General features: G+C 39.6%; 3 protein-coding genes across 6 annotated transcripts in view; 1 reads left to right on the top strand and 2 right to left on the bottom strand.

Moving 5' to 3' along the window:
- The window catches only part of Pgant2 (polypeptide N-acetylgalactosaminyltransferase 2), a 205,876-nt gene extending 193,575 nt beyond the window's left edge, over positions 1–12,301 (top strand). For both annotated transcript variants that reach the window (XM_072008480.1, XM_072008481.1), the window contains exons 4-10: positions 3,746–3,844; positions 5,159–5,226; positions 5,455–5,706; positions 6,729–6,944; positions 7,022–7,241; positions 8,210–8,420; positions 9,059–12,301. In XM_072008480.1, the coding sequence (XP_071864581.1) occupies positions 3,746–3,844; positions 5,159–5,226; positions 5,455–5,706; positions 6,729–6,944; positions 7,022–7,241; positions 8,210–8,420; positions 9,059–9,328 (1,336 nt within the window). In that variant the 3' untranslated portion in view covers positions 9,329–12,301. The remainder of the gene's footprint in view (positions 1–3,745; positions 3,845–5,158; positions 5,227–5,454; positions 5,707–6,728; positions 6,945–7,021; positions 7,242–8,209; positions 8,421–9,058) is intronic.
- Positions 12,302–12,311: 10 nt separating this feature from the next.
- Positions 12,312–13,727, bottom strand: Dbe (KRR1 small subunit processome component homolog dbe). The gene has a single exon (XM_072008491.1). It carries the CDS (start codon positions 13,445–13,447, stop codon positions 12,425–12,427), a length of 1,023 nt encoding a protein of 340 aa, XP_071864592.1. The 5' UTR covers positions 13,448–13,727; the 3' UTR covers positions 12,312–12,424.
- Positions 13,728–15,620: 1,893 nt separating this feature from the next.
- The window catches only part of LOC139989827 (uncharacterized), a 126,069-nt gene continuing 114,396 nt past the window's right edge, over positions 15,621–27,293 (bottom strand). For 2 of the 3 annotated variants that reach the window (XM_072008472.1, XM_072008473.1), the window contains 6 exons: positions 25,292–25,428; positions 24,197–24,556; positions 20,972–21,034; positions 20,531–20,850; positions 20,145–20,441; positions 15,621–19,948 (listed from right to left, as the gene is read on the bottom strand). In XM_072008472.1, the coding sequence (XP_071864573.1) occupies positions 19,696–19,948; positions 20,145–20,441; positions 20,531–20,850; positions 20,972–21,034; positions 24,197–24,556; positions 25,292–25,428 (1,430 nt within the window). In that variant the 3' untranslated portion in view covers positions 15,621–19,695. The remainder of the gene's footprint in view (positions 19,949–20,144; positions 20,442–20,530; positions 20,851–20,971; positions 21,035–24,196; positions 24,557–25,291; positions 25,429–27,293) is intronic. The other variant, XM_072008474.1, reaches the window with a different exon arrangement.

The raw sequence follows: 27,293 nt of genomic DNA, 5'->3' as shown, positions 1-27,293 counted from the left end.
TCTCTTCCGCAATTTGTTATATCGATAATCAAACTTTCATCGTGCCAAAAATTAAACTCGCAGTCTCACAGCTTACTTCACAAGTCCACTAAGCCCTACACAACCCGACACTGGACTACTTGTTACTACCGTTCGCGGAGAGACGCGGTCGCGAGGAAAACGCGTCAGCGAGAGGCGTAAATTCTCGCTACGATTCGGATAATCGACGCCGCAAAGTAGTCGTTCCCCGTGTTTCGATTAGGATAACAGGGGTGGTTAGTTGAGATTAACACTGTGTTAACAGGTTAATATGATAGATATATTCAACAATGGATTATACAATATTATGAGCGTTACAAGTATTTGACGATGAGTGCAGCTTATGCGTTACAGAAAATGTGACCCGAGTTGACGATATCTTTCGATGAGATAGTTAGACTTTGCAAACGAGTTGATTGGGGTTAGGTAGAACCGTGGTAGACTTACTGGCTGTTCGGACGATGAAAACGGACTACCCTGAGAGTGACGATGCTGTGTCAGAGGAGAGCTAGGAAAGGGTGTGTCTAACGCACGGGATCATCGGATTCGTAGATGACAGTTTTTTGGCCAGGAAAGTGAGGGTAATAGACATTGTTTCTATTGGCCATTACGATTGTTGGTGGACCAGGAGGGGTCTTAGCCGCCCTCGATAGAAGGTTGGTAGTGGGAAGCATCGCACGTGTGCAAATAACTAATTTTAAGTGTTTTCCGGACACAAACCAGAGATCTTAGAAATTACTTTCGTAGAAAAGATCCTTGTTCGACCTGAGAAGCTTTGTTGAGATTTTCTAAGATTTATGGTCGGTCCTTGAAATTCTTTAGAGTACGCCGTAAGGAGGTGTAGACACATGGTTGCCATGTGCGATGCAAGGCCCCGTCCAGGTAGAGAGTCGGCCGACGTAACACTACTATTATACTACGATAGTGTCACGTAAACAAAAAATCACGAAATCGATAGATTGCCGGTGATCTCTTCGCGTTGCAGTTCGAATGTTTCGCAAATAAGGTGAAGAAATTGAACTTTGTATATGATAATAGAATTTATTATGCAAATCCAGTAGAGTGACGGTTCAAAGTGTAACAACAGAATGATTTAAAATGTTACAAGAGACTGGGGCGAGCGATTATTTTGGAGGGTTTTTATACTGAGGTTTTAATCCCTCTGGAGGGATTATCGTTTGGTGTATCTCAGAGGCGCCTATTCCGTTACTATTTGGTTATTGTTTTGATGCTTGTGGTATGCAGGGTGTCTAGCATATCCTATTACTGTTTCTAAGCGTATGGCCTTCTTGAGCGAGTGACAATAGCGTTACATTATTGTGACAAACTTCGACCGACCAGATTCAAGCGCCAATAAGCCACATATTAGAAAATACACCCCGTTGACAATTGCCTTTACGTGTAACCCTCTCCTCAACTAATCGTGCAACCTTAGTTCTGCGTGTAATAAGTATATTTGTACAAACTTTGAATACAAGAATTATCGACTATGAATTTCAACTTTACAAGATCCAAGTTATATTGAGCTTCGTCAGTCGATAAAAGATATTTAGAATTGTAAATCTACCATAAGAGTAGCTGGATGAAATTGCACTGGGTTCGGTTAGCATTACAAACGATCACAGTATAGCGATATGGCGCCGGCTTTCCGGGCGATCGTTCGTTGCCTATAAAGAAGGCGATGGCAAGAAGCATCAAGCGAATGTCTAGTCTTCGATTTTAATTCTAAAGTACTCCACTGTTTCCTGTTGTGTCTGCTTATTCACTGTTCAAGCGAAAAAATGTTCATTCTGTAGATACCAAATGCACGCCAAGTTTACATTCTTAATCTCAATTTTCTGTTCAGAAAGTATACCCAATATCTTCCAACAAATTTAAACGAAAAATACGCGTTTCTCATTACCAAGAAGTTAATCCTGCTATCTCAATTTATTGCGGCGATACGAACCACTTTTCTCTCGACAAAGGAGCCAGTCTCCAAGTCTTACCTAGTGCATAAAGCACCCCGTCCATTTTCTTAAAGCGCGTCCGCCACGTTTTATTGCGTTTCAAAGTAATTTTTCCCCCTCTCACCCCACACCCTTTCGCTCCTTTGTTCCCAACATTATTAATTTAACGTCGTCTCGACGCGGCTTTAATTCGGTCATTTCCGTCGATAGAGCGTCATCGAGTTGAGACGAGCAGAGGAACGTGAGGAGCTTGCTTACTAATGTCACCCGGGAACGAAAGGAAACAGGTAGAATGAGAGAAAGTGGTGAATTTTCCGAGCGGCTGCACCCTCGAGTTGGTAATAATTCCCACGACCTCATCAGTGAACTTTTACAATTTCGCCTGGTGCACGATGATCGGACCTTGAAGGAGGTGGCGTAGTAAAGAGGTGGGATCACGAGACGGTTGAAAGCGCAACGGTACACGTAGGCGCATTCCGTACACGTTCCTCGAGTTTATCTCGGGAAAGTGGGACTGACATATTGGAATCGTTCTGGCCGTCTAGTCGCATTTATGTACCTCCCCCGTGTTGGCGTGCCGCGCCAAAATGATCCTCCTCCTTTTTCTTACCATCCCTTCTATTTACTTTCCACCACCCTTCGAGGCTTCGCTTTTTCAAGCCGCAGGGAACGCGGAAATTCTACGAAATTCGTGGACGTCCTTTCGTTTTCGACTCGAGAAGATAAACTGCACTGAGAATTTATCTCTTACCAAGGAATTCTTTTACAGGAATAGAAACATAAAGAGGAGGAGTTAAGATATTGAGGACCAAAGAGGGAAGTAACGTGTGCATGTTGCGTGAATGTGGCATTATTGGAAAACGTCAATGAAGAGACCTACATAATTTTCATTTCAAAGGAATTTAAAGAGGAAGACAGTTTATTAAAAAGAAAATGATTTACTGTACCGAGTGCTATAAATTCTTCAATTTCTTTGAAAGATATTAAACCATTCTTGGACTTCCCTAACACAGTATTAAAAAACGGAATTAAATAATGTAAATCTCCTAAAAAAAAAAAAAAAAGAAAGAAAAAGAGGAATTGCAAGCGGTATTACATTAACACAACTTCTGCTCTAAAAGGAAAGAATTTCCATCGAATAAAGTCATAAAGAAAAAGTTAGTATAGATAAAGTTGAAAAGTGAAATTAAAAAAATGATAAAATATCTACGAAGAATATTATCGAAGTAAATGGTACATTTCGAATAATCAATATAATAAATAACAAAGTGACTATTCGAAAAAAATTACTAATAATTCAGAATACGTTTAACCATAAACGAAATAACACTTCACTACATCCACTCGCGTGGAATGAAACTGTGGATCCTATTAGGATAAACTGACGAGCATATTAACGGACGTTACAACAGATAACGTCAGGAAGAACCGCAATGAAGTTTCTATCGATCCTATTCGTGGCAGGTTGATGACCTAATTATATCGTGCCCAGTGTCTCATTGTGAAGCTCATTAGACGAGTCTGAGTTCTAAGTTACTCTAGCTAATTAAGTCACCGTGCTTTTCATTCCTTTTAACACGTACACGAATCGTGTAATTTTCGAACGACGTTTCATTTAGGTCATGCGTACCATCGATAACGAGGCTCTTCTGTTTATTTACATGTAGTTTGTTTATTTAGATTTCTGGTTTGTTTATATTTGTATATATTCTGGATTTATTTATTCGCATTTCTGGCTTGTTTACTAACCTAAAGAGCAATTCCATTTCTGTTTACAGGTGTCGAATGAAACAATGGAGAAGAGACCTGCCTCCAACCTCCGTAATAATCACTTTTCACAATGAGGCGCGGTCGACGCTGCTCAGGACTGTCGTCAGGTATTTTTGATCTTATAATATCTTTACGCGCTTTGTAATGTTAAAACGATGCGTTAAAAGAGTAAAAATAGAAGATAATAAAAAAAAAAGATATCAGATAATGATCGATTTCGTTGAAAAATGGAAAAACGTCAACAGCGAGGAATGCGAGGATGAAACGAAACGAGATTAATATTTCCTGGTTGATAGCGTTCGGCTAAATTCCCACGCGTAGAGCGTGCAACGCGATCGAGTTTCACGGAAAACGCGAGAAAACTTTCAACTCGGGTCCAGAGGCCGAGGTCCGATGGAATTTCCTAATCGTCGTTCCATCATCTCACACCCATTACCTCGTGGTATGATAAATCATGCGTGAAATTCGAAGAGTCGATGTAAAAAAATTTGATGCTCCTTACATTTGACTCGATTGCAGCAATTTTTTTCGTTTTATGTCGAAATACGAACACGCCGAGAGGAATTAATTACCAACAGTTGCTAGCAAGTTTATTCAATACTATTTGCTTATTTACACAAGAATTTATTTAAAATCCATTTGCAAGTCGAAGCAATAAACGATTACACATCTTCGTGCATAGTATTGTTGCATCTTTTTAAATAAATAATGGTTCGTCAACGCGATAGAACACCAAAATTTTCGCATAAATATTCTTTTTAAGCGACAATTATCAATTAAGTATAATCTAGTTACTATTGTATTATTGCAGACAGAACATGACAAAAATACTTACCTATCTTAAAAATTCTTTTAAAGTTGAAAACTTGCGGATAATTATACTTGTTAGTGAAAATAATAATTTTTCTCTTCACTAACGAGTGGGTCAAAATGACTGACCAATGTTCGCGATATTCAGTAAGGCGCTTACATCACTACATTATTCCGGAATCATCATCGGTGTTTCAAAGTAATTCAAAGAATCGTTTCTTTCATTTTCTCGTGGCGCGATCGCCCGAACCGTAGATTTTCCTCGCGGACTTAACTAAAACATAACTGAATTGCCAATTTAATTGAAACATTTTTCCACGGTATAATGTCACGCGACTGAAACGGGATTACTTTCGCCGCGAAAGAAATATTTTTCCCCCTCGTTGAAGAGAATTTCTTCGCGAGAAGAGGACGAACGAGACTATGAAGAAACTTATTTAGGGAAACTTATTTAAAAGAGGATTCGTTGCCGCATTCAGGCTACATCTTGGGGCTGGATTACTCCCCTAGATGGAATTAGAACCGTTTAATTTCTACGCGGAAATTTCATTTGCTACTATCGCATGGCTAGTCTTTCGTGGAATATCGTGAATATTTATTTTTGATTTCAGCGTGCTGAACAGAAGTCCAGAGCACTTGATAAAGGAGATTATATTAGTGGATGACTTCAGCGATCATCGTAAGCAATTCTAATCCTTTTCATAATTGTTGTTTCTTATAAGTTAGACTGTCTAATATTAAAATATTAGGCTATTTTTCTTTCGTTTGAATTTTCTGACGCTTTTTAACGATATAAAAATATTGTTTCTTTAGATATCATGTCTTATAACTTGACTATTTTTCCGAAGTTTGCAACGCGAAGAGTGCATCGAACAACGCCGTAACAATTCATTTACTTCTTTTGCAGCGGAGGATGGTGAAGAGCTATCGAGGATACACAAAGTGCGAGTGATACGCAACGAAAAGAGGGAGGGCTTGATGAGATCGAGGGTGCGAGGCGCGGATGCAGCCACCGCCAGCGTGTTAACGTTCCTCGACTCGCATTGTGAATGCAACGCCGACTGGCTGGAGCCCCTTTTAGAAAGGGTGGCTGAGGATCCTACGAGGGTCGTCTGCCCTGTCATTGACGTCATAAGCATGGACACCTTCCAATATATTGGTATTATTATAGCCTCTCAACTCCGTTTAACCCTTTTCTTCGTGAATTTTCAAATAGAACTGCTCGAGAAATTCAAAGAATAATTAAAGTGACTTGAATTGAATTCATATAAGAATAATTCAAAAATTTAACGTATTACTCTCAATCTTTTCTTAATTCTCTATTCTCGATTAATTTGGTATCAACTGATTCTTCAATATTTCTCTACCAACACCACAGAGTCTACACTTTACAGCAAGCTAAAGTAGCTCTATTCTCAAACATATTTCGCTCATTTAACACTAGAATTACCACACCAGTCAAATTGACTGTTTTTACAATTTTATTTTGAAGTTCCTACTGCATGTTATTTTTCTCCCCCACAATGATGTAATGACTTTCGCAACGATAACTAAAGAAATAATATAATGAATTTTATTTTGTTTTTTATGTATTCAACCTCAAAATAATTTTGTATCAAGGTTATACTTATACCAACACCAGCCAAAATGTCTGGTACTTGTCAAAGTGTAAAAGGGTCTTGAAATCTGTTTATCGAACCCCAATGAACCAGTTTCCCCGTTTTCTATAACTTGTCACACGTTTTTTAAATTTTTACTGCGTATCATTCAATATGATGATATCAGATATCAGAAAAATTCCGGATCGATCGCTAGATCGCTAGATGCTAACACTAGAAATACCACACCACTCGAAACAACTGGTTGTATAATTTTATAAATTTGTCAAGCCTCGTTTGGGGATCATGGTCCCAGGTGGATTAATAATACCACAAATATACTAAATAACATGGAATTCCTTCTGTAAGAAAGTAATAAATCAATAAATATAAAAATATTCTATTATTAGGTATTTATTAAAGACCAGTCATTTTGACTGGTTTTGGTAGAAATAGCTGCGCGTTAACTGTCGGTAGTTCTGGTGTTAAAAAAAATCTTGCCACTTCGAAAATATTCTTTTTCGTTTCGAATTGAAATCATATTTATTGATCATTAACTAATAATAATTAATCTATTCTTCAGGAGCATCGGCCGATCTAAGAGGCGGCTTCGATTGGAGTCTAGTCTTTAAATGGGAATATCTGAGTCAAACCGAAAGGCAAGCGAGACAAAAGGACCCTACGCAGGCGATTAGAACGCCTATGATTGCTGGCGGTTTGTTCGTAATCAACAAGGCGTACTTCGAGAAACTGGGCAAGTACGACACTCAGATGGACGTGTGGGGCGGCGAGAATCTCGGTGAGAATATTCGATCTGTCTGTCATCCGCAGAAATTTGCTGAACGTGATTCGAGTTCTCGACCACGCCGCTTTCAGAGATATCGTTCCGAGTGTGGCAATGCGGCGGTAGCTTGGAGATTATTCCGTGCTCGCGCGTCGGCCACGTGTTTCGAAAACGTCATCCGTATTCGTTCCCCGGGGGCAGTGGAAACGTTTTCGCCCGGAACACTAGACGAGCTGCTGAAGTGTGGATGGACGATTACAAACAGTTCTACTACAACGCGGTGCCTCTGGCACGCAACATCCCTTACGGAAAGTGAGTACGCTTGCTCTATCTCGATTATTTCGTGTTTACGAGACGGAGAAACGCAGAACTGCTGTGTAGAATTCGAGGAAATTAACGCTAGAACTACCAGTTCCCTTTTTTCTTTTTTGTAATTATATTACTGGCAACATATGAGTGCTTTTATTAAATAGGCTACTTTTTTATGGTATATTTTTCATATCCAACCACCGACATGCTTATGTTTTTTAATGGCCACGCTAAAATCCATAGCGTTTCTTTACATTTGCGATGTAAAGAACGTCTCCAACGTTTGTTATTCGTTATGAAATAACAATAAACAAATATTTTAACTCTTATTTAGGATATATGCAACGGTAAATTATAGATATTTTGTTACAATTATACGATGAGATAATTACGATAGAAGGAAATATTTTGTATGAAGTAATTTCTATTTGCAAATTAAGATGGAGGAAAGAACGAAGATAAAAATATATTGCAAGATTAATTTGCCTCCGTCTAACTTAACCAGAAATATAGCGCAATATCATAAGCGAAGGAGTCGAATAACCGTGCCCAGGTGATTTACACACGGATCTGCGAAACGGAGAACGTGTTAAGCTTCCAAATATCGGCGGGCCGAAGAAAAAACAAGACAACGAAAGTACGTTCCTCCTCTGGGAAGGAACATAAATTACTCGGCCGCAACTGCAATTCCCGCTACTAAGAACAACATCGATACCCTCGCAACAATCTCACGACACACTCTGTACACAATCTATTCATTGGGCAAAGTTTCGCGAGAAGCAAGTTTCTTTCCTCCTGGTTTGGGTCGTTTATCACGAGCTAATTTCTGTGCCGTCTCGCGTGCGGCACACAGAGAAAGGAGGAAGCTCGATTTACGAGCCGAAATACCCGATAGTCGATTTCATTAAAACGCGTCAGCGCACGTGAGCCGTATTAATAAAACGGCCCCGGTGTCGTTTCCCTTGTTTCAGTATTCAAGACAGGATGGAGCTGAAGCGGAAATTGCATTGCAAGCCCTTCAGCTGGTATCTGAAAAACGTGTATCCCGAGCTAGTTATACCAACGAGCGAGGGTGGTCCTGGTGGATCGTTGAAGCAAGGTACAGCGTGTCTGGACAGTATGGGCCACCTTCTCGATGGGAATGTGGGTCTTTACCCATGTCATGACACCGGCGGTAACCAAGTAAGTACGCCTGCCCTCGTTATTCATCGCTCTCCGCTGTGTCCTGAGTAAACTGGACCAGGCACGCTGTCGTAGAAATAACTCTTCGCCATGCTGTTAATATTAATCCGTGTATTCAATTTTACGTTTCAATTATCGCTGTGAGGATTCCGTTCTCTGCCGGTGGATTAACGGGTCGACCGTACTGCTTCGCGGTCCTTCCATAGAAGCTTCCAAAAGAAAAGAAAATACTCTTTTGAAGATTGTTTTTCAATCTTTTGAGATCCTTTGTTTTAATGTACGAGTGCTGAATTTGCAGAAACATAGATCAATACTATCGAATTACTAGGATCTTTCATGTGATACAATGAAAATTTAAATCTTTCGTGAAAGAATATTAAATAGATTTTAATGCTACTAGAAATACTTCCTTGGTAGTTCTTTTACTTCTTTCAAGTTAAAGTAAATTTTTGAAAGTAAATTACTAAAACTTGAAACCTATTTTTCCCTAGATGATTAGCAGAGAATCACTTCCACTTTGCAATTTCCATTAAAAAGAAGTCTAAAAATTCCTCGTAAATTGTTCTACAAATCTACTCCTTAAACTGATAAGCCTCTAAACATACCCTGTTTAACCTTACCTAAACAATTTCTTACAGGAATGGGGTTTGACGAAGGACGGTCTCATCAAGCACCACGATCTCTGTCTAACTTTGCCAGTGTACGCGAAAGGCACGACGCTATTAATGCAAATCTGCGACGGTAGTGAGAATCAGAAATGGAGGCACCTCGAGGGTGGCTTGATCCGCCATTCGAGGATCCCAGTGTGCGTTGATTCAAGATACCATGCACAAAGAGGCATCACGGCGGAGAAATGCGACTCCAATGCCGAGACACAAAGGTGGCATCTGTACAATCACAATCACTAGCTCCAAAGGACGACCAGTGTTTCGTGAAGACCGCGGTGCCGTCGTCATTCACGAAAGGCCGAACGAGTGCAGTATTTGATCAGAAGAAGGAAGGTCGATCTAATCAGGGAGGGCAATCTGATCGATATAAGATCGAGATTGCTCAAACGAACCCGACGATAATTTACACAGGGTTCGTTGCTTTGAGAGAAAAGAAAGGACCTTCTTGACGAGGCGTGAAGATGAAAAACTATCTGAATTAGAAGAGTGGTATATCAGTCTGATATACTCATAGATTTAATGAGACTGTTTGGAGAGATGTTTAAGAAGAGATTACGGAGAACATGGAATTGAATTCATGTTTCATAGCGGAGAAACAATTATCTTTTCGTTCTATCTTAAGTAGAGAATGATATGAAAATTCGAGGAGAAGTTCACCCTTTGTGAGATTGATTTGTGATCAACGAAGAATATATCTACGCTTCCTTTTTTTTTTATTTTAATTAATCGATGATATCTGATTGCAAAATAAGAGTTTGTCCTAGTCGATAAAGGGTTAATTTCGAATGGCTGCTTCGAAGCGTATTCATTCCAGTGCATTTATGTTAACCTCGATGATCTCAAATGGAATCATTTTGGAATTTCATCGTGTAGAATAAAAGTCAAAAGGAACAAAAAAATGGACAAATTCCAACATCGTAATTTTAAGCGGACTCTCGACTCATTGACCGTTTGAATATCGTTTAGACAAACATTGAAACGCTTATAAATTTTCATCCAATCGGCGCGCGATTTATTATTACATGGCGATTGATTCTCCAGCGTTGTTTCCGCGAGAATAAAACGAAGTAACGGCAAACTGTATCTTTTTATCAATTTCCCTATTTCCACGGCCTTAAATAATAAATGTAAAGGCAAAAACGCTATTTCTAGATGGATTATTAGTTTCTTAGCCGACCACACGACACATGCATGCACACACGATATACGTGGCGCGTCGATATCGATTTGCGTCTCCGATCCAACTGCAGATCGCGACGCGAATCGGGTGCTTCTCGATCCAAAGACATGCGCTACCATTCTCACAAAGAGATTTATTTTTCTATAAGAAAATTGTATACTTACTTGGTTGTGCGAATAGCTGGGAATTATGGTGTGCTCGCCTCACGGAGATTCGACGTGTTACAAAATCGATTTACGTTATTCGTTTTGCTGTTGTGTCAGGTGATGCTTGTTTCTTTTAAATTTCTTTCGCTACTTGAATGCTGGTGACAATTTCTCTCGTTAAAAAAAGAAATAAATTTGTGAATAAAAGAATAAGTTAAATAACCATCAACACGTCGAGTTGTTCAAAGGCGAGAAAATGGAGCGACTACTATACAGCAAGATGCAGCGAAAGAACGATCTTTTGTACACTGATACTTTCATGGCGACAATGATTCGACTACCGTCATCTCGCATCCAACCTCTGACACACGTATACATATATGTACACAGAAGTTACGCTATCGAATTATTGTAAGCTTTTGTATGATACGAGCGCGACCCAAATCACTTACACATGTAGCTACGTTCGTAGGTTTACGAAACCAGTGTTTCACATTCGGAAAAAGATCGTTTTTACTCTTAAAACGCGTTAAGCTAAGCTATCGGACAATATGATTGAAATTTCATCGATTCTGAATTGATGCATTGTATATATGTATGCGTTTAAAAGATCTCGTTTATTGAACGATTCATCTAAACGCGTATATTTCGAGCCGTCGATTTGGCTCAAATTTGATGTATAATTGACGCACTACGCGCATAATAATTTTCCGAATACATGACAGAATACATGAATAATGTATCATGTGCATTTGGAATGTTATTGTTATTTGATACTCTTACTACATACTTTCCTCGTCAAAATTTTAATTCAAACGCATTCGCTTGAATCTTTTCATTCAATCGCTAAACTAATTAAACGCTGCGAACGATAACACGTTTAAATCTAAGAATTTTCCCAACTTCCTCGACAAAAGATCCTTCGGATCTGCGAAATATTATAAACGAAGACAAAAATATCAAAAAGGTACTAAACGCGCAGAATAATGAAGAAGTTCCTTTCGAACTTCCGTTTTTTCTCGATCAACTCACTGTATCGACGCGCTGTAAATACTTCGACGCGATCGATCAATCGTCTGTTTCCCGTCCTAAGGCGTCTCTGAGTGAATTTACGAATGATGTCATTCGTACCTTTTCGTTCGCGAGTAACGAGGCAACCATAATCCCGTGCTAAATTGTACATAACGTGTCTACAATATAAGTTAAATAAAAGCGTCGTACTTCCACGAATCTGTAAGATGTAAGATAAACGAGCGACTTAACATTTAAGATTAAGGTACAGGGCACTTGATCCCCGTGCTCGGTTAACAATAAGAAATACGCTGTACATTGTCACGAATATTTCTGACTTGTCTATTGTATGTACGATACGTTGAATTCTTTATTAGCCTCGTGTTTATTAAGATAACGCGCTGTTGCAAAGGAAGGAACGCTATTTAAATCCTGTTTATTCCGTTTAAGAAGCTCGATGCATTGAAGACTCGGTATGTGAAAGCAATGTTTCTATATTTAAAGATAGCTATTAAGGGATGTAGCTTTTGTTTTATATTTAATTTATACATATAACTATGCCATCCCTTGGATATTGAAACTATATCGAAATTGTAACGAATCTACAAAAATAATCCTGAAAAAAAAAAAACAATATATGTATGCATATATGGACGTTCGTTTTCGACACCGAATACCTGTCTTCAAGGTGTACACGTTGTATTTCTACGACTCTGTATTTTGCAAATGTATCATACTAAACAACTAAAAATATATATAAGTATATACGAGTGGTAAATGCTTATATATATTTGCATCTCGTACATTAAGAACGCGATAATATAATACTTATAGGAACAAGGTTTTTTTTAATAAAATATTGGAGTTATTCCAGAAGTTACACGAGTATTTCTTAAATTGAAATTTATTAATGAACATTCATTTTATTAAAAACATCATGTACAAATAATTTAGCAAGTTCACTTACTAAAACTGTATCTTTTAATTTATAAGCAAGCACTATGACCGGCCACCACGTTTTTTCAGTGCCTTTTTAACTTTATTTTTAAACTCATCCAAATTTATCTCGTTATTCTGTTCTTTCTTTTCTTTTGATTGCTCTTCGGGAGGTACAAATGCTTCTGCTCTGCGTTCTTGTCTCTTCTTCTCAGCCTCCTGGTGCCTGATATCCTGTTCTCTCTTTCTCTTGGCTATCTTTTGCTCCTCCTTCAAGAAATATTCTCCGGAAGCTATCATCTTGTCTACCTTGCTCTCCTGTTGTGGAGGTGGGAACGGAGTATACGGTTTCTGTTGTCTCTTATTTCTAGGTTGCTTCCTCTTGCTAATATTCTTGCTGTTGAATTTAGGCAAAAATCTTTCCCAATTTTCATTTTTTAGTTTCGGATCTCTTGCCAACTCTCTCTTAATCATCAATGCTTTAATGTTGTAAATAGGATGAATATTTTTCATAGTATCTTCCACAATGCGTCTCACTTGAACAAGACCTTTGTAAGGACCCAATGCAGCCACTGTCTGTCCCTGTACAATGACATAACAATTTGTTAACAATTCGATGGATTTCAAGGTACATCCTTTTGGTCCTATGAGTCTCTGTCGTCTCTTGACAAACTTTTCTCTGTTTCTTACAAAAGATGTTATCTTTATGATATCTGAGCCAATATCGTCTTGAAGTACTCTCCTTGCTTGCTCAAAAGGAACAGATCTGGACATGAGTTTGAGCATATCACGAGCTTTAATTATGATATACGGATCCCAAGTTTTTCTGGTGGTCTTCACAGACATACTACCTTCAATGAGGTCCAATTCGGCCTTGATTGCATGTTCATCTAACGATTTTTGAATTAATGGCCAATGTTCCTTTAAATATTGTTCTCTATATTTTGGAAACAAAGTCCCGAACGAACTTTCTTCGAGTAGACGATGTGGATTATCCTCGGGCTTAAAAGATGGAATTTTTAACGACCAGGCATTGTCCACTGTCCCCGTTACTTTGGGGCCGTTTTCTTGTTCGGAATCGTTCATTTTTCACGCAATATTTTAATGTTTTAACAGTACACTAAACGATTAAACTTCATATATATAACCTCGCGTCAAGAATGGTTTCACAGATTATATCTCTTCGCGAGAATAGAATTATTGTCTTTAATATCACAATAAACTTTTCAATCGGCACACGCAAAAAGGGATTTTAGTATTTGTTGCCTTGATAATTGCATGTGATGATTAAATGTATCGACCTCGAATTAAGGTTATGTTATTGATTTTCACTACCATACAAAGTATGAGTCACGCAAACGCAAGATGGCATACCTATCCGATATGGGATATTCAAATGGAATGTTCATAAAACAATCATGAAACAAATATATGCTATACTTAATAAAAATTGAGTTCTATATGTCATTCAGACCACAAAATGTTTAGGCAATAAAATTTGTATAACAACTTGGTAAATTTTGTTGATAATAATTTAATACAATTAAGAACTTAACATGAGTAACAACATTCGAAGTATCTGGTGCGCGAAAATTGCAAGACTACTGCCACCTTGCGGCGTACTTAGATTTACGTATAATTTTGGCGCCATTTTTGTTAGCTACCTTTCAGAAATTGACTCAGATAATACAAACTATGAATACATATTTATCTTTATCTATCGTAGTTAGTTAAGCCTGGAATTACGATGTAATTAATATAGACTTAAAGTATTCATTAAGTTATCTTTCAATTAGCATTATTTGCAAGAAGGGATTGCATTCAATGATAGAACGAACGCATGAGGTATCTATGACGCAGTTTATTATACAATTACAATACTCTTACTAATCATATTATGATAATGATCGTAGTAATAGTATATCCTAGATAACATGAACTATTCCAGATTGATATGACTTTATTTATACAGCTCCATTAGCACACACGCACACACCCTTTTCCTTTCTCTCTTCCTTTCACTCTAATTTCCGGTAAGTTCTTGAGAGACTAACGCGGAATATCGAGGGCGGACATCAGAAACACGCTTCGCAATTAATTAATTCCTAATCGTAGTGCGTTCCGTGGCATGAGATTTTATGGTCACGAATACGCCGATGAACGCCTTAAAAAGATCGCGAATTTCACGATCACGCCACTAATTCTCAGTACAAAATAGTTTAGACGACTTTGTCATCGAACAAGGACTTCTCCCATTCTCATGACTCTAATATTATTTTACTTAATCTTTTAAGAACTGTCATACCGTGCTCTTGTCATTTCTTCTCTTCTTCTTTTTTTTTTTTCTTTTTTTGCTTCTTAATTAATTATCCTCTAAACCTTTACTTTTGTGTCATCTGTTACAGTGTTACCGTTTAAGGGTACTCCGTTCTTATTATTTAACGTTACCTCTAGGCATTGAAGTCGAACGACGCTCGCGTCCCAATATTTACGAGTTACACATCGAATTGTTTAATAGGCTTCTATATAACGCTAGATTTCTCTCAGAAGACAATTATACACTGCTACTGATTGAGATTAATCAACTAATTCTCGATATACCAACCGTTTTGGCTTTCGTTCCGAAGCGCGTGCTGCCATCTCGAAAAGTTGCGCGCATCCTGCGCGCCTTTTTAGAAACGCGCCACTTTTTCACGCGACTTTTATGCTATTTCGCATCATGTATTTACAGAAAAAACGCGATGGGACGGTAGGAGCAAAATCTTACGCTTTTTCACGCTAAAACTTCTACGAACCTTCATTTCGAATGTTTAACGAAATATCGGTTTGAATATTTAAAATCAGATCAATAAGTTCTACGCCGCAAAACCGTAGCTCCTGGTTGAAGCTTATTAAAAGGAAAAGTTTACACTGTTTGTAAAAGACAAGTGGCTACTTATAAAATGTTATCAGATATTAATAATTCACGTGGCACATAACGTGTTAACGACAACTGATACTTGATCTTCTTAACCCTCGATTGGTAAACATGCGGTAATATTGCGTAAACGTGTCCCTTGAAAAATCTTGAAAAATCAATGAAAGAATAAAAAAGTGGATTCTAGAAATACAACGATGTAATTTGTTTCGTGTTTACTCTATCGATTAAGAGTTATCAGGTGGATTAGAAAATAATCCTTGATTATTTAAGTACTCTGCACAAAGAAACTAAAACAGGAAACAACAAAGGATAGACAGAAAGAAAATGAAAAACAAAAAGTAACTAAAGTCTGTCTAGCACTTTTATTTTCAAATAATAAAAGTTAAAATATAATGAAATAATAATAATAATTAATAATAATAATTAATAATAATAATGATAACCATTGTAATAATGCGTTCATCGCTCGTGGAATGCGCCGGCTCATCGAAGCCCACGAAAAAAAAAAAGTGAACCAGTGACACGTCGATCAGAGGGTGCGGCAATCGTGGGTTCGACTCTAATTATCTCTATTCTATCTACAAAACAGAACGCTGTACACCTCTGACGAACAAGGAGAAGAGGAAGAAAAAAGAAAAAAGATAAGAAAAACGCAAACGTGTCCCTAACTCACACTCTGTCATTCACACTCATTTTTTTCGTTCTTCGGCTGCAATGGGCTGCTCGTTATGTATCAATTTGTCTCCCGTTTCTATCGTTTACACATCCGTTCACCGTATTTAATTTATAAAACGTCTACGTAATGCACTCAAAACTGGTGCTCTAGGAACTCTTTTTTTTTTTTGTATTTCTCTTCGCTATATTTTCTTTCATTCTTTATCACTCTCATTCACATTTTTGTTTCTGCTACAGTTTGGTCCACGACTCTGGTAGTGAATGATTCAAAGTAAAACGAAGTAGAAGATCGATTCAAGAGATGAAAACCCGAAGTTGTGTGGAATTATGAAGGGTGAAAAAAGATGGGAAATGAGTGTGTGTGTATGTGTGCGCGCGCGCGCGTGTATGTGTGTGTGTGTTCGAGTGATCTAAGAACGAAAAGACGCGCGTGATCGATATGAGATCTCGTCTCGTACTCGTTTACATACATACATACATACACATGTTATATTATATTATATATAATTACGCGTACACGATATATCAGAATATCGAAAATATATTGTGATGTATCGCGTTGCGTTCACATAGCTTCCGTAGAAAATTACATATAATATAATATCAAATATATATATACATACATTATGATAGTAGTACGCATATACACCTTCGGTTAACGCACGCTCGTGCTTCGTTACAAGAAAAGCTCTTGCAACAAATGTACATACACGGATTTAACTTGCTGATGTTGGCGATCGTAAGAACGAGGGATTGAGAAATCGAGTTCACCAGAAACAAACCACAATATCAAGAATATCGTATTTAATAAGTAGTGTAGTATAAGAGTTACGGTTATCGCCATTTATCAGCACTTAAGTGTAGCGATGAGTTTTCAATTCCTTATCATAGAGCATCTTTGAAATAATTGTTTCACCATCGATCGATATAGATCGAAATTAATTGCCACATGGAAAAGTAGGCTACGAACGAATCAATTCTACGATGTTAGAGTGAAGGTACGACGTTTCCATGATTGCTCGAACTTACGATTGCTATGACGACCAGCGTTGCCCAATGATACCCTATAATTAAGGATTACTTAATAATAAGCGTCGCAATAATAAGAAACGATCGTCACGGTGAATAAATTCGCCGCGGATTCGCTAATCACCGTTCGCTGCCATATCTCCCTATTATTTACAATACGTTTACTTTATACATTTATGTATAGTATGTATATTTATACATGCATATGTATATATTCTCGATGCTCGATTACTGCGCAATGTCTTCCTCGTCGCGTACATATGTGCTTTATACACACATATACACACAATTAATGTAATATATAATATGTATATGTATATGGACAATTTCTAGCACAAACTTCTACATGTGTGTAAATCTCTTCAAACACTGTTTCCGTCACCTTGGTTGTACAAGATCATAGCCTTTAACTAGTCACAGGGAGTTCACCACCTGAAAGAATCGATCTGTGCGCTCCAAGATCAGAGTTACCGCTTCTAATAAATGCCATCAATCTCGTAACCAATTTCTCGATTTCAAAAAATGGCATCAACGCGAACTCTCGAACCACGAGCGTATTTAATCGACTCACGCAAACGTATACGAGCTACATATGTGGAATAATTCCCAAGTAGCCTGTCTATATATGCCGTATGTACAGGTACAGACGTATCTACAACTGCTAAACCTCGTGTCTGTCTAAAAAACAGAGAATATGAGCATGCCATCCATGTTCACCCTCTCGGAAATGTAACTTCGTTACATTCCTTTACTTTAATTAGAAGATACTTTGGCTTGAGTAATTACAATTCGTTGAAAATCAATCGACCAAGACGCGAGTGAAGACTTCGTCGATGACGATGTACGAGCTACATTCTCCTCGACTCTTTGTTTTTACGGTATTATTAGGCCCGTATGTTTCTTTGTATCTTACTTTTTCTTTTTTTTTTTGTCTACATATACAAATTTATGACACAGATATGTATGGAGACAGACACGCACACGTATGCGTAATTATGTACAATCGTATTGTCGGACCTCGCCGCATGTTCACCACCTCAAAGGGAACTTGAAACTTGAAGATCAGAAGCTCGTCCGAATTGTATAATATTTTTTTTACTTAATGAAATGAAGCGAGCGATTGCTTTCATAAAATCCAAATTATTGATTGATCATGGATTTTCATTAGAAGAAATTAGAATCTACCTTTTTTTATTAATTCTGAGTGGCAGTGAACATTCTAGTTTCCATTAACTTGTTGCTCCTTTCCTTTAGTAATAGACGAACTTTCTATCTCGAGGAATTGGAGACCCCCTTGTAAGTGGCACGTAAACCCTGCTTACCACAAAGAGGCGAGTACTTGTAAAAAGTGTTCGCCCTCTTCGAAGGAACCGTCGATCGCGACACCATGAATTCAGCAAGATGACAGGAAGATTTAACACGTCCGATACATGTGTTCTCTCGTTGTTCGTTGTAATCTCGATCGTGTGTTCCGTCGTGATTCGTTGGACGAATGTTCGTGAAAAATTTAAAGACTCTATTCTTTTATCTTTCTCCCGTGGTTTCACGATTTCGAAAAGTTCAATTCTTGAATTCTTCGAGATCGTGAAACAGCATGCACGAAATGTAGTGCGTGATCGAAGCGACGTTGAATCGCCCGATGGGCAATAGGAAACTGGAAGGACGCAGAGGAAAACCAGTCGATAATTACAGGTATCGTCGAACGATTCCCCCCATGATAAATATTTCATGATAATTCAAATGAGAAACTGCAGAAACCGATTAAGGTACTGTTTTATGACGGTTCGCGGCCGGTTATATTCGCGTCGTTAATTACATCTTGTAAATAAATGTCGAACGGCGGCAACGATCCTGCACTATTTGCTATGCGGGAATGAAGACCTCAAAGCCATTTTGAATTCTGAATGAATTCAAATTTAGTCTGTAATTTGTATTATTGTTTCTTCAATTTTTTCAAATGAAATAAATGCATATTCCAAGTTGGAAAAATTGCATTATTTTTATATACAGTGTATAATAATTACATAAGCTTTGAAGACTTCGTTCCACGCGAATCGTCATTACTACAATCAGCGCTTCCAACTGAATAATCCAGCCAATAAATATAATACTGTGAGAAAAATACGAAACGTTCAACGAAACACGATGTTCGATAAATCGATGTCTCTGAACGATACACTGCATTTCTTGAAGTTTAAGTTTTTACCTAAGAATCTCTTTGTGGCGTTCCATGTTTGATGCCTTTCCATAATGCCTCTCAGTTACTCGTATACTCTTTATGAGATAGATATACCTTAATAATTCCTGCACCGATCATACTCTTCCCTTCAAAATTGATTGATCATAACAATCCATAATTAAAGATTGCATCCACTCCTGACATAATCTCTTCCTAATGGAATCTTTTGACACCAGGATATGTTTCTAATCGTATCGTGAAGTGAACTAGCAGTCCAAAATCTCTGCACCATTCCCATGACCATATATTGCTCGATCCTGTGGGTTCCATCGCATCATATTTCCTTTGGTAACGAAATCCGCCGATGGGCCTTCGCTAGATAGTCACTGAATAGTCAACGACGGACCAGCTGACGGATTAGTGATAGAATTCAGGTAGATTGCACAAACGTCGCTGTTGCTGTTGTTGATGTGATGGTTGTTGATGGTGTTGATGAAAAAGCGCGTCCCCTTGATGGGTGGGCTGCTGGTGTCACTCGTGGGACTTGCCACTCAGTGGGTGGTAGTTTCCACCTGCTGAAGCCACCAAAGCCAAGGGTAATGGCGAACCGAGGGGTGTGGGGTGAGGGTGAGAGTGTCCCATGCCTGAAGAGTGCGTCGTGAGAGCTAGAGGACTACCGGACATGGAACTTGCGAGTGATGCGAAGACCGATGGTGCTGGGGACGCCATTGTTGGACTGCCCATTGCTGCTGTTGGCGGATTGATTCTTTTCTCTTTTTGTCGTCTGTAATGAAACAGAATATGATGATAATGTGTTTCGTTAAACATTTTCATCGACGTTAAAATTACTAGTTCCACTGGAACCAATTAAAATCACTGGTATCGTACCATTTTAATTCTAAGTAACTATACGTATTAAAGACCGATAGTTTTAGTGTTAAAAAAAATTGAAGAATAAAATTGGTACTTTTCAGGCTTACCTATTGCAAAACCACACCCGAACAACTTCCTTCTCCATGGCTAAAGTGTCTGCTAATACGGTAATTTCTTCAGAAGTAGGTTTCGGGTTCTGTACGAACGCTTTCTCTAGAGCAACTCTCACGCTGGTTTCTATCGACGTCCTTTTCTTCCGCCGCCTGCCGATGGCTTCCGGTGTGGTAAGTGGATTCGAAAGAGAATTCGGGTTGTTCAACGAATTGTCCGCGTCTTCCAACCATTTTTGTAGGAGGGGTTTCAGTTTGCACATGTTCTTGAAAGAAAGATTTAATGCTTCGAACCTGGTGAACAGAATAAGACAATCGAGTCATAAAATGGTAATAAAACCTTTTACTTCTTCGTCTCATTTGTAATTATAAAAAATATCCACCTGGAGATCGTCGTCTGAGAGAAATCGTTGCCATAAAGTTTGCCCATAGCTAGGCCAACGTCGCCTTGGGTGAAGCCGAGTTTGATCCGCCTCTGTTTGAAGGTCTTGGCGAACTGTTCCAGTTCCTCGAGGTCCGTAGTCTCTTCCGGCGATGGTTCAAGCCTCGGAGGCGGTGGTTTTACCGCTGGAGGCGTGCCAGGTGGCGGTGGTGACCTTTGTTGCCCTAAACTTCGACCAACTAGGCCTCCGCTACCCTGTAGAGCCTGCTGCTTCTGTAGAGCTTGCAGTTGCTGGGCTGCCTGCGCTACTGCCTGCTGCACCTAATGACACATAATTGAATCCTCTTTTGTTTCGTTTGATTCTTTAAGTAGAATTGGTAGAAAATATTAGAGACGCATTTGGCATTAATTGATGGATCTTTAATTTAATGGTCTGTCGTACCTGCATGGACTGTGAGCGCGGATGACTGGATCTTGAGGAGTAGCCACCGCCCTGCAACAGCCCCTGCAAGACGTTAACGACCATTGATCGTTATCGAACACGTTTTCCCTGCTACGAACAATTCTATTTATTTCTGTCTAAGGCTTCTCGATTTAAAAAGTAATTTTTAAATATTCTATCTTTATACTGTTTCTACATTTACCGAGCATGATTCACACCTGGAAGTCACAGAAACGATCCTAATTCTGCTGCTGCTCTTGAATTTTTATTTAATCTTGCACTTAGTGTACAAACGGAAATACACTTTTTAAAATTATAAGAAAATCCGTAGTGCAAAGTTGAAATTGCGCATGTCAATAACGATGTTTCCATATTTTCTTCGAACTCAAGATATTTTTTGGCGACAGAAATAGATCGGATTGAAAGTGAGCCAAGGAACCCGACAGGGTTGAAAAGAAATCTTCGCTTCTTTAAGGGTCTTCGAAATCTGAATATCTATAAACTACCCTTGAAACGCCACGCCAGTTATAGATCACGGTAATCTTTCTAACCCCTATTGGAGATAAATAGTACACGTTAAACCAAGCTGCTCCACACGTCGGTAGATTAAGCGGTTTCTATTGGAAAGGCGACACGTGTTGCGCTCGTGGACAGGTACGAGAGGAGTCGCCGAAGGGGCGGCCGGACCGATCGATTATCATCACCCTTTTCTTAACCAGATGCTCGATTACGAGAAGAAGGGGCCCGTGCAAAACGAGTCGCCTGAAGAGGAAAAGGGTTTGGGATTGGTCGCGTGTCGAGCCCGTTTATGCTTATTGTCGACCGCGAAGACACCCTGCGAAGGGTGCTTAGAATATCGCCACGTGCCGTCACACACGGGTTAGAAGACTCAAGATTCACCTGTACACGCGATTCTTTAAGTTGTCAGACTATAAAAACTAGAAAGCATGACTTGTTAGTTTTATTTCCTGTGTCTTTCAGAGATATTGTTGATTTCGATCGAATCGTTGAAACCAAGTCGGTGAAAGTACTACAAATGCAACAACAATCATGACGCATTGCTAATCTATGTGATTGTAAGTAATGATAAGAATTGTTGGAAAGCAAATCGAACTCTTTATATTCAGGAAACCGAATATTTTGATCTCTCTCCGTCGTATTAATCCTGTAATAGCGTAATAAACAAAATGACGGAAAATTCAGAATGAACCATTAAGAAAACAATTATCTCTTGTCTTCAAGATTTTTTGCATTTCTGGTATTAGGTATGAAAAATACATACTTTCAATTTTTCATTGAAGATAAATATTAAAAATCGCAATACACTACTATTTTTTATGAGTTGTCCGAGGAACTCTACACTGTCCGAAGATCAATGCCACGAATTGCTTCGAACGTGAGATGTTGCGTGTCAGCTGGTAGCCCAAAACACGCACGAAAGGAATTGAATCAGTGTTACGGACGACTTCCGCCATGCGTGTAATCCTTGAAAAGAATCTAGACTATGATGCAGGTTGCAAGGCACTCGAGGAAGGGTTGCACAATGAAGGAATACGTGTGTCTGGTTTTTTAATCCCGCGACTGTTTCCAAAAGGGGAAAAAAGCCAGGGGGGTTGCTCGATGTAAACGAAGAAAAAGACGAGACGAAAGAAGGAAGAAGATGGAAAATTAAGGGAGGAGGGATAGCGAAGGATAGAAAAAGGAAACAGCTTGGCCACGTGTGAGGTAACAAAAGGCACCCCGTGGCAAGGTGCCGAAGGGATCTCCTTGTTGCACCTTTCAAAGAAGACACGGAAGACCCAAGGCTTTAATCCTCGCAGCTACGTATATCACGGCCATTAAATCTGCTCAAGTTCGAAGTCGTTTTGTTAGTTTTTCCAGGAGGTTACGTAGGACGTGCACGCGCTTCACGTGACGGAATCTATAGAAATTTTTTCGTAAACGCGCGCAGACCCTGAAGGCCTTCATTCAACGTTCTCGCTGGAGGGAGGGGATAAAATCGGCCGAGATCCAGGAAGGAGGATCGTTTTTCATCGTATCCCCGGATATATCGATTTTTCTTACTTCGATCCGCAGGATCTCGAGGGACAAAACACACAAAACGAACGATATTCAGCGTATGTTCTTTACGAGGATGCAGGGGATGAATGTATTTGCTCCTCATTTTTTATCTTAACAAACGAAACGTCCGACATAGTCAATTTATTTATACGAAGAAAATAGAGAACGTTTTTAGAAAATCTATAGAAAAGTCTGCTTATCCTTGGAATTTTATTGTAGACAGGCAAACGTTTTTTCATAGTCATCAAATCGTAATTGTTTGATCGCTCGACGATCACAATCGGAAAATCGAACACACCCAGTTCCTTTGTAACGAACATAACAGAGATTTTTAGAAAGTCTATAGAAAATCCTGTGTATTCTTGAAATTTTATTGGAAACTGGGCACTGTTTTTCCATACTCGTCAAATTCTAATTATTCGACCGATCACGATTTTCCACTTGTCAGAGAGAAAACGCGAGGCCAAACGAGTACAAACCCTGTCCCTTTGTGACATCTCCAGCCGGCTATCTCCGCGTCAAATCGAGCGAATCGTCCCCGAAGAATAAGACGTCTACTTCTTTTCGGGCGGTCGATCAGATACCGCATGGAACGTCGTCTCTGGGCTCGCGATCATCTACCTCCACCATCCCCGCTAGCCGCCGACGCGACGATTCGAATCGAATTCGCATCGAGTGTGTAATTCGGTAAAGTACCCGATGCCCGGAGAACAATGATGTCGGAATTCGAGTGCACGGGATGCATTTGTTCGTGCTCCCAGCGTAATGCCTTTGGTCAGAGATAGAAAACGCGCCCGATTTTCGACAGCTCTTTATATTTTACAGAGGAAAGAGGATCCTGCTGCTGCTGCTGTCTTCGGCGTTTTTACGCTCAGTTTTCTGCCTTTTTTCAATTCTGAATATTCATATGATGCTCGAATAATCGAGATAATGTTAAAATTCATTCGAATGAGACATTTTATTTTTCTAAAATTTTAGGATCTAGAGTGCAGTTAGTACGGTCATCATTTTGAAATTTTGAATATGAAAATAGAATTATCGCAAAATCGGAGAAATAACCATGTTGCCACACATCTTTCAACTATCTTCCCAGCAACAAAATTTTCTTTCCATAGTTTAGTAATACAGCGATCTAGGAAAGGTAATGTTGTAGGTTTCACGAACCTGGTTCTGTAAGAAGAACTGCGCCTGAGCCGGAAGCTGACCCGCTGCAGCAGAGTTGGCTTGCTGAAACATTGCTAACTGCTGCAACTGTTGCTGCAGCGAATGTTGTTGTTGCTGAAACGTCGAAGCCAATGCCTGGATCTCCTGTGGTCCAAGAGCACCAAGAGGACCGTGCATCAGCAATTGTTGGCTGACTAGTTGAGCAGCCAGGGCAGCTTGCGAGTTGCTGCTGTTCTGCTGGCCTGCCGTGTGCTGCTGTTGTTGATGACTTCCGGTTATCTGGCTGCTCACCCCGGAACTAGGCGAGGAGGCGCTGCCGCTGGTTCCACTGCTGCTGTTGCGGTGCGACACGTCTGTGACCTAAAACACATTTCCCTTGTTAAAGAAAATTAATCGAAGATTGAGAAAATTGTAAATTGCGACGAATAAGAATACTGCCGATAAAATAATTCGAGTTTGAAGTAACTTACATATTACAATTTTGTGTTTTCGATTATGTAGACGTAGAATTATATATATGTATCACTTAAAGATTACTCGAAGATAAATAATAATGAACTACGTCTTTGATTTCGAAGTATTGAGACACGGACATAAATGTTTATATATTGATAATTAAAGTGTTACAAATGAATTGGGACACGATGATCAGATGAAAAAGAAAGAATCGATTTTCATGGAATGGCGTGGGAGCAGAAATCGGAGGAACACGGAAGAGCTACCCTACCCTAATGTTACAAAGTAAACGGCGTCGAACAAAACCGTGTTTACACTCGACCAGGTCAGGATATTGGTCACTACGGTCCATCCTGCGCTTTTGTGTTTTAAAACCTACATCCCTCCCTATCCGTTCTTCCTGTCGTTCATCTCGCTAGTGGCTTCCTTTATTTATTTGCCAAATATTGAACGGGAGCACTTTTTACGCTCTTCACGAATGACTGTAAAATATCGAGTCCTCTTGTCGTCACTTCGAAACAAAAGGGAGCTTTTTTTACAAAAGGGAAGTTGTGATTCCCCGATGTTACCAGCATCTTCTCTGACCAAAATAGTTTGTCTTTGAGTGAAGGTAAAAAACAAAGCAGAGAGTATACCAACCAGATTGAGAGCTTCCCTATCCGAGTCCATGGAATCGTGATCGAGATTCGCCTCAGTGGCATCTTGAATATCACTGGTGATACTCCTATCGTCACCGCTAAGATCGGGTCCATCCACCTCACCATGAAGGTCTGCATCTGTAAAAAATAAGAAAAATCCATCTTTAATTATCACTTCCTTCTTTCAACAACTACCTAATTAACGCAACATTCAACGCTGAAGAGATCTTTGGTCCAAAAGATTTCTAAGTTCAATTCTAAATTCACTAGCGAATTCAATGTACGACAGATCGTACAGTTGTTGTTGTTCTGCGGCCTGTACTTCCGATGAAGGTAACGCGTGGGGGTGCAAGTTGGCGTGCTGGTCGCATGAAGTCGCATATCCGTAAAGATCATCCTGGGTTCTTCCAGGAAGACCATCATGACCTCGTTTGCCTTCGAGGATTCTTGTGGCCCGCCGTTTGAGGTAACATTAGGTTTGGTTTCAAGATCCAGCAAGACGGTCAATGACCGTGACCTTTGGATGCGGATGGACTCTGGTCCATCAACTATCTTCCTCTTTTCACGTATCTGCCCTTCGGCATCGTGACGATTGGTCACCACATCTTTTAGGAGAGATCGATGAAATCGAATATATTTCCTAAGAATCGAATATATTATATTCCCAACCACGGTGACAATTTTGTATGACAAAGTTATCGAAGAAGTTTGATATGTTCAAGAAATGTTAATATAAAGCTATCAATATACTGATGTATGTGAATAATCAACACCATTCACTGTCGGTACCGATCGAACTGGTACAACGTCCAAGGGCAGTCACCAAGGATTCCGAAGGTCACAACGAAAGCCAGTGGTCCTCATCGAAGGACCGGTACAGAACGAATGTTAGGATGACGCAACGAAATCGTGCCCCTAAGGACGACCGAATCCTCCCCACCACCACGTGGCTGGAAGGGGCTTTCGATGATTGGTCGTTGGTATTGAAAGATCTCGTACGATTGGCTATCCTGGAAAACCCTTTGGCCCTTTGCTCTCCCTCCACCTCGCGGAACAACTCTTCGCGCATCCATCATCGTATCTTATGACCAGCCTCCCTCGCCACCCTTTTCTTCTTCTTTCGCTGTTACGCGCCCCCTGAAAAAGGGGTACGTGCCGGATAATGGCACGGAACCGATTGGTTTGGTTCGAGAAAACGAGCATACGCGCCCTCATTGGTCCTGCGCGTCAGTCTAACGGTTTTTAATAATAATTATTTCGATACGCCGGGGCAACGGAGGCCGTTTCGCATTCTTCGAAAGGGGATTTGCGGCATAACAACCGTCACGCGAAACCTTGTTCACGAATGGATCTTTGCTTCAGAGGTTAACGCTTTTAAAATATAAGATTTGTATGAAACTTATGTTGAAATATAACATCCATTTCGAGTCTATATGAATCGAGACGAGTCTAGCAAGATTAATGATAAAAGACAAGAGAATGACGATGAGCAGCTTAATAGAAAAGGGCTTTTCCACTATTCTTACTTTATCGGGGTGAAGTCTGAATGGCTATTTGGACCGCGAGAACAAGAAAGGTCAGTGAACCAAGGTAGCGAAGAAAGGAAGTCTCTTAGCCACTTGGACCGTCGAATTTTCCCATCGATGTCAGGACAAAGACCGAGAAGAGACGGCCAGGAACAGATAAACGCTCGCGAAACGCTCGTAAAAAGGTCGCAGGTGGAGATGCTCACTACTGTGGGACGAGACTCGTAGCCAGGGAGAAAGAAGGTAAAAAAAAAATTCAAAATCCTGTGAATCCCGTGAATTCGACGCAAAAGTTTCACGAGGATCGCTCCGCATTTCGTTCCTCCGCATCTGTGCCCCCTTCATACCTGACGTAGATTCCCCTGAAACGATGAAAAAAAAAAAAAAAAACGGGAGAAGAGAGTCGACAGATCAGGTAGGGCAGCCTTGGACAGTAAAAAGCCTCCGTATTGGTGGATTCCCTATAAAATTTCAGTT

Source organism: Bombus fervidus, chromosome 8 (assembly GCF_041682495.2).
Source record: "Bombus fervidus isolate BK054 chromosome 8, iyBomFerv1, whole genome shotgun sequence".
Taxonomy (NCBI): domain Eukaryota; kingdom Metazoa; phylum Arthropoda; class Insecta; order Hymenoptera; family Apidae; genus Bombus; species Bombus fervidus.
The sequence above is the reverse complement of the archived record's forward strand: the minus strand, read 5'-3'. Positions and strand labels throughout refer to the sequence as shown.

What these genes read in the sequence shown, in the direction of transcription:
- Dbe (XM_072008491.1), bottom strand. Translation starts at nt 13,447, where the DNA reads ATGAACGATTCCGAACAAGAAAACGGCCCCAAAGTAACGGGGACAGTG.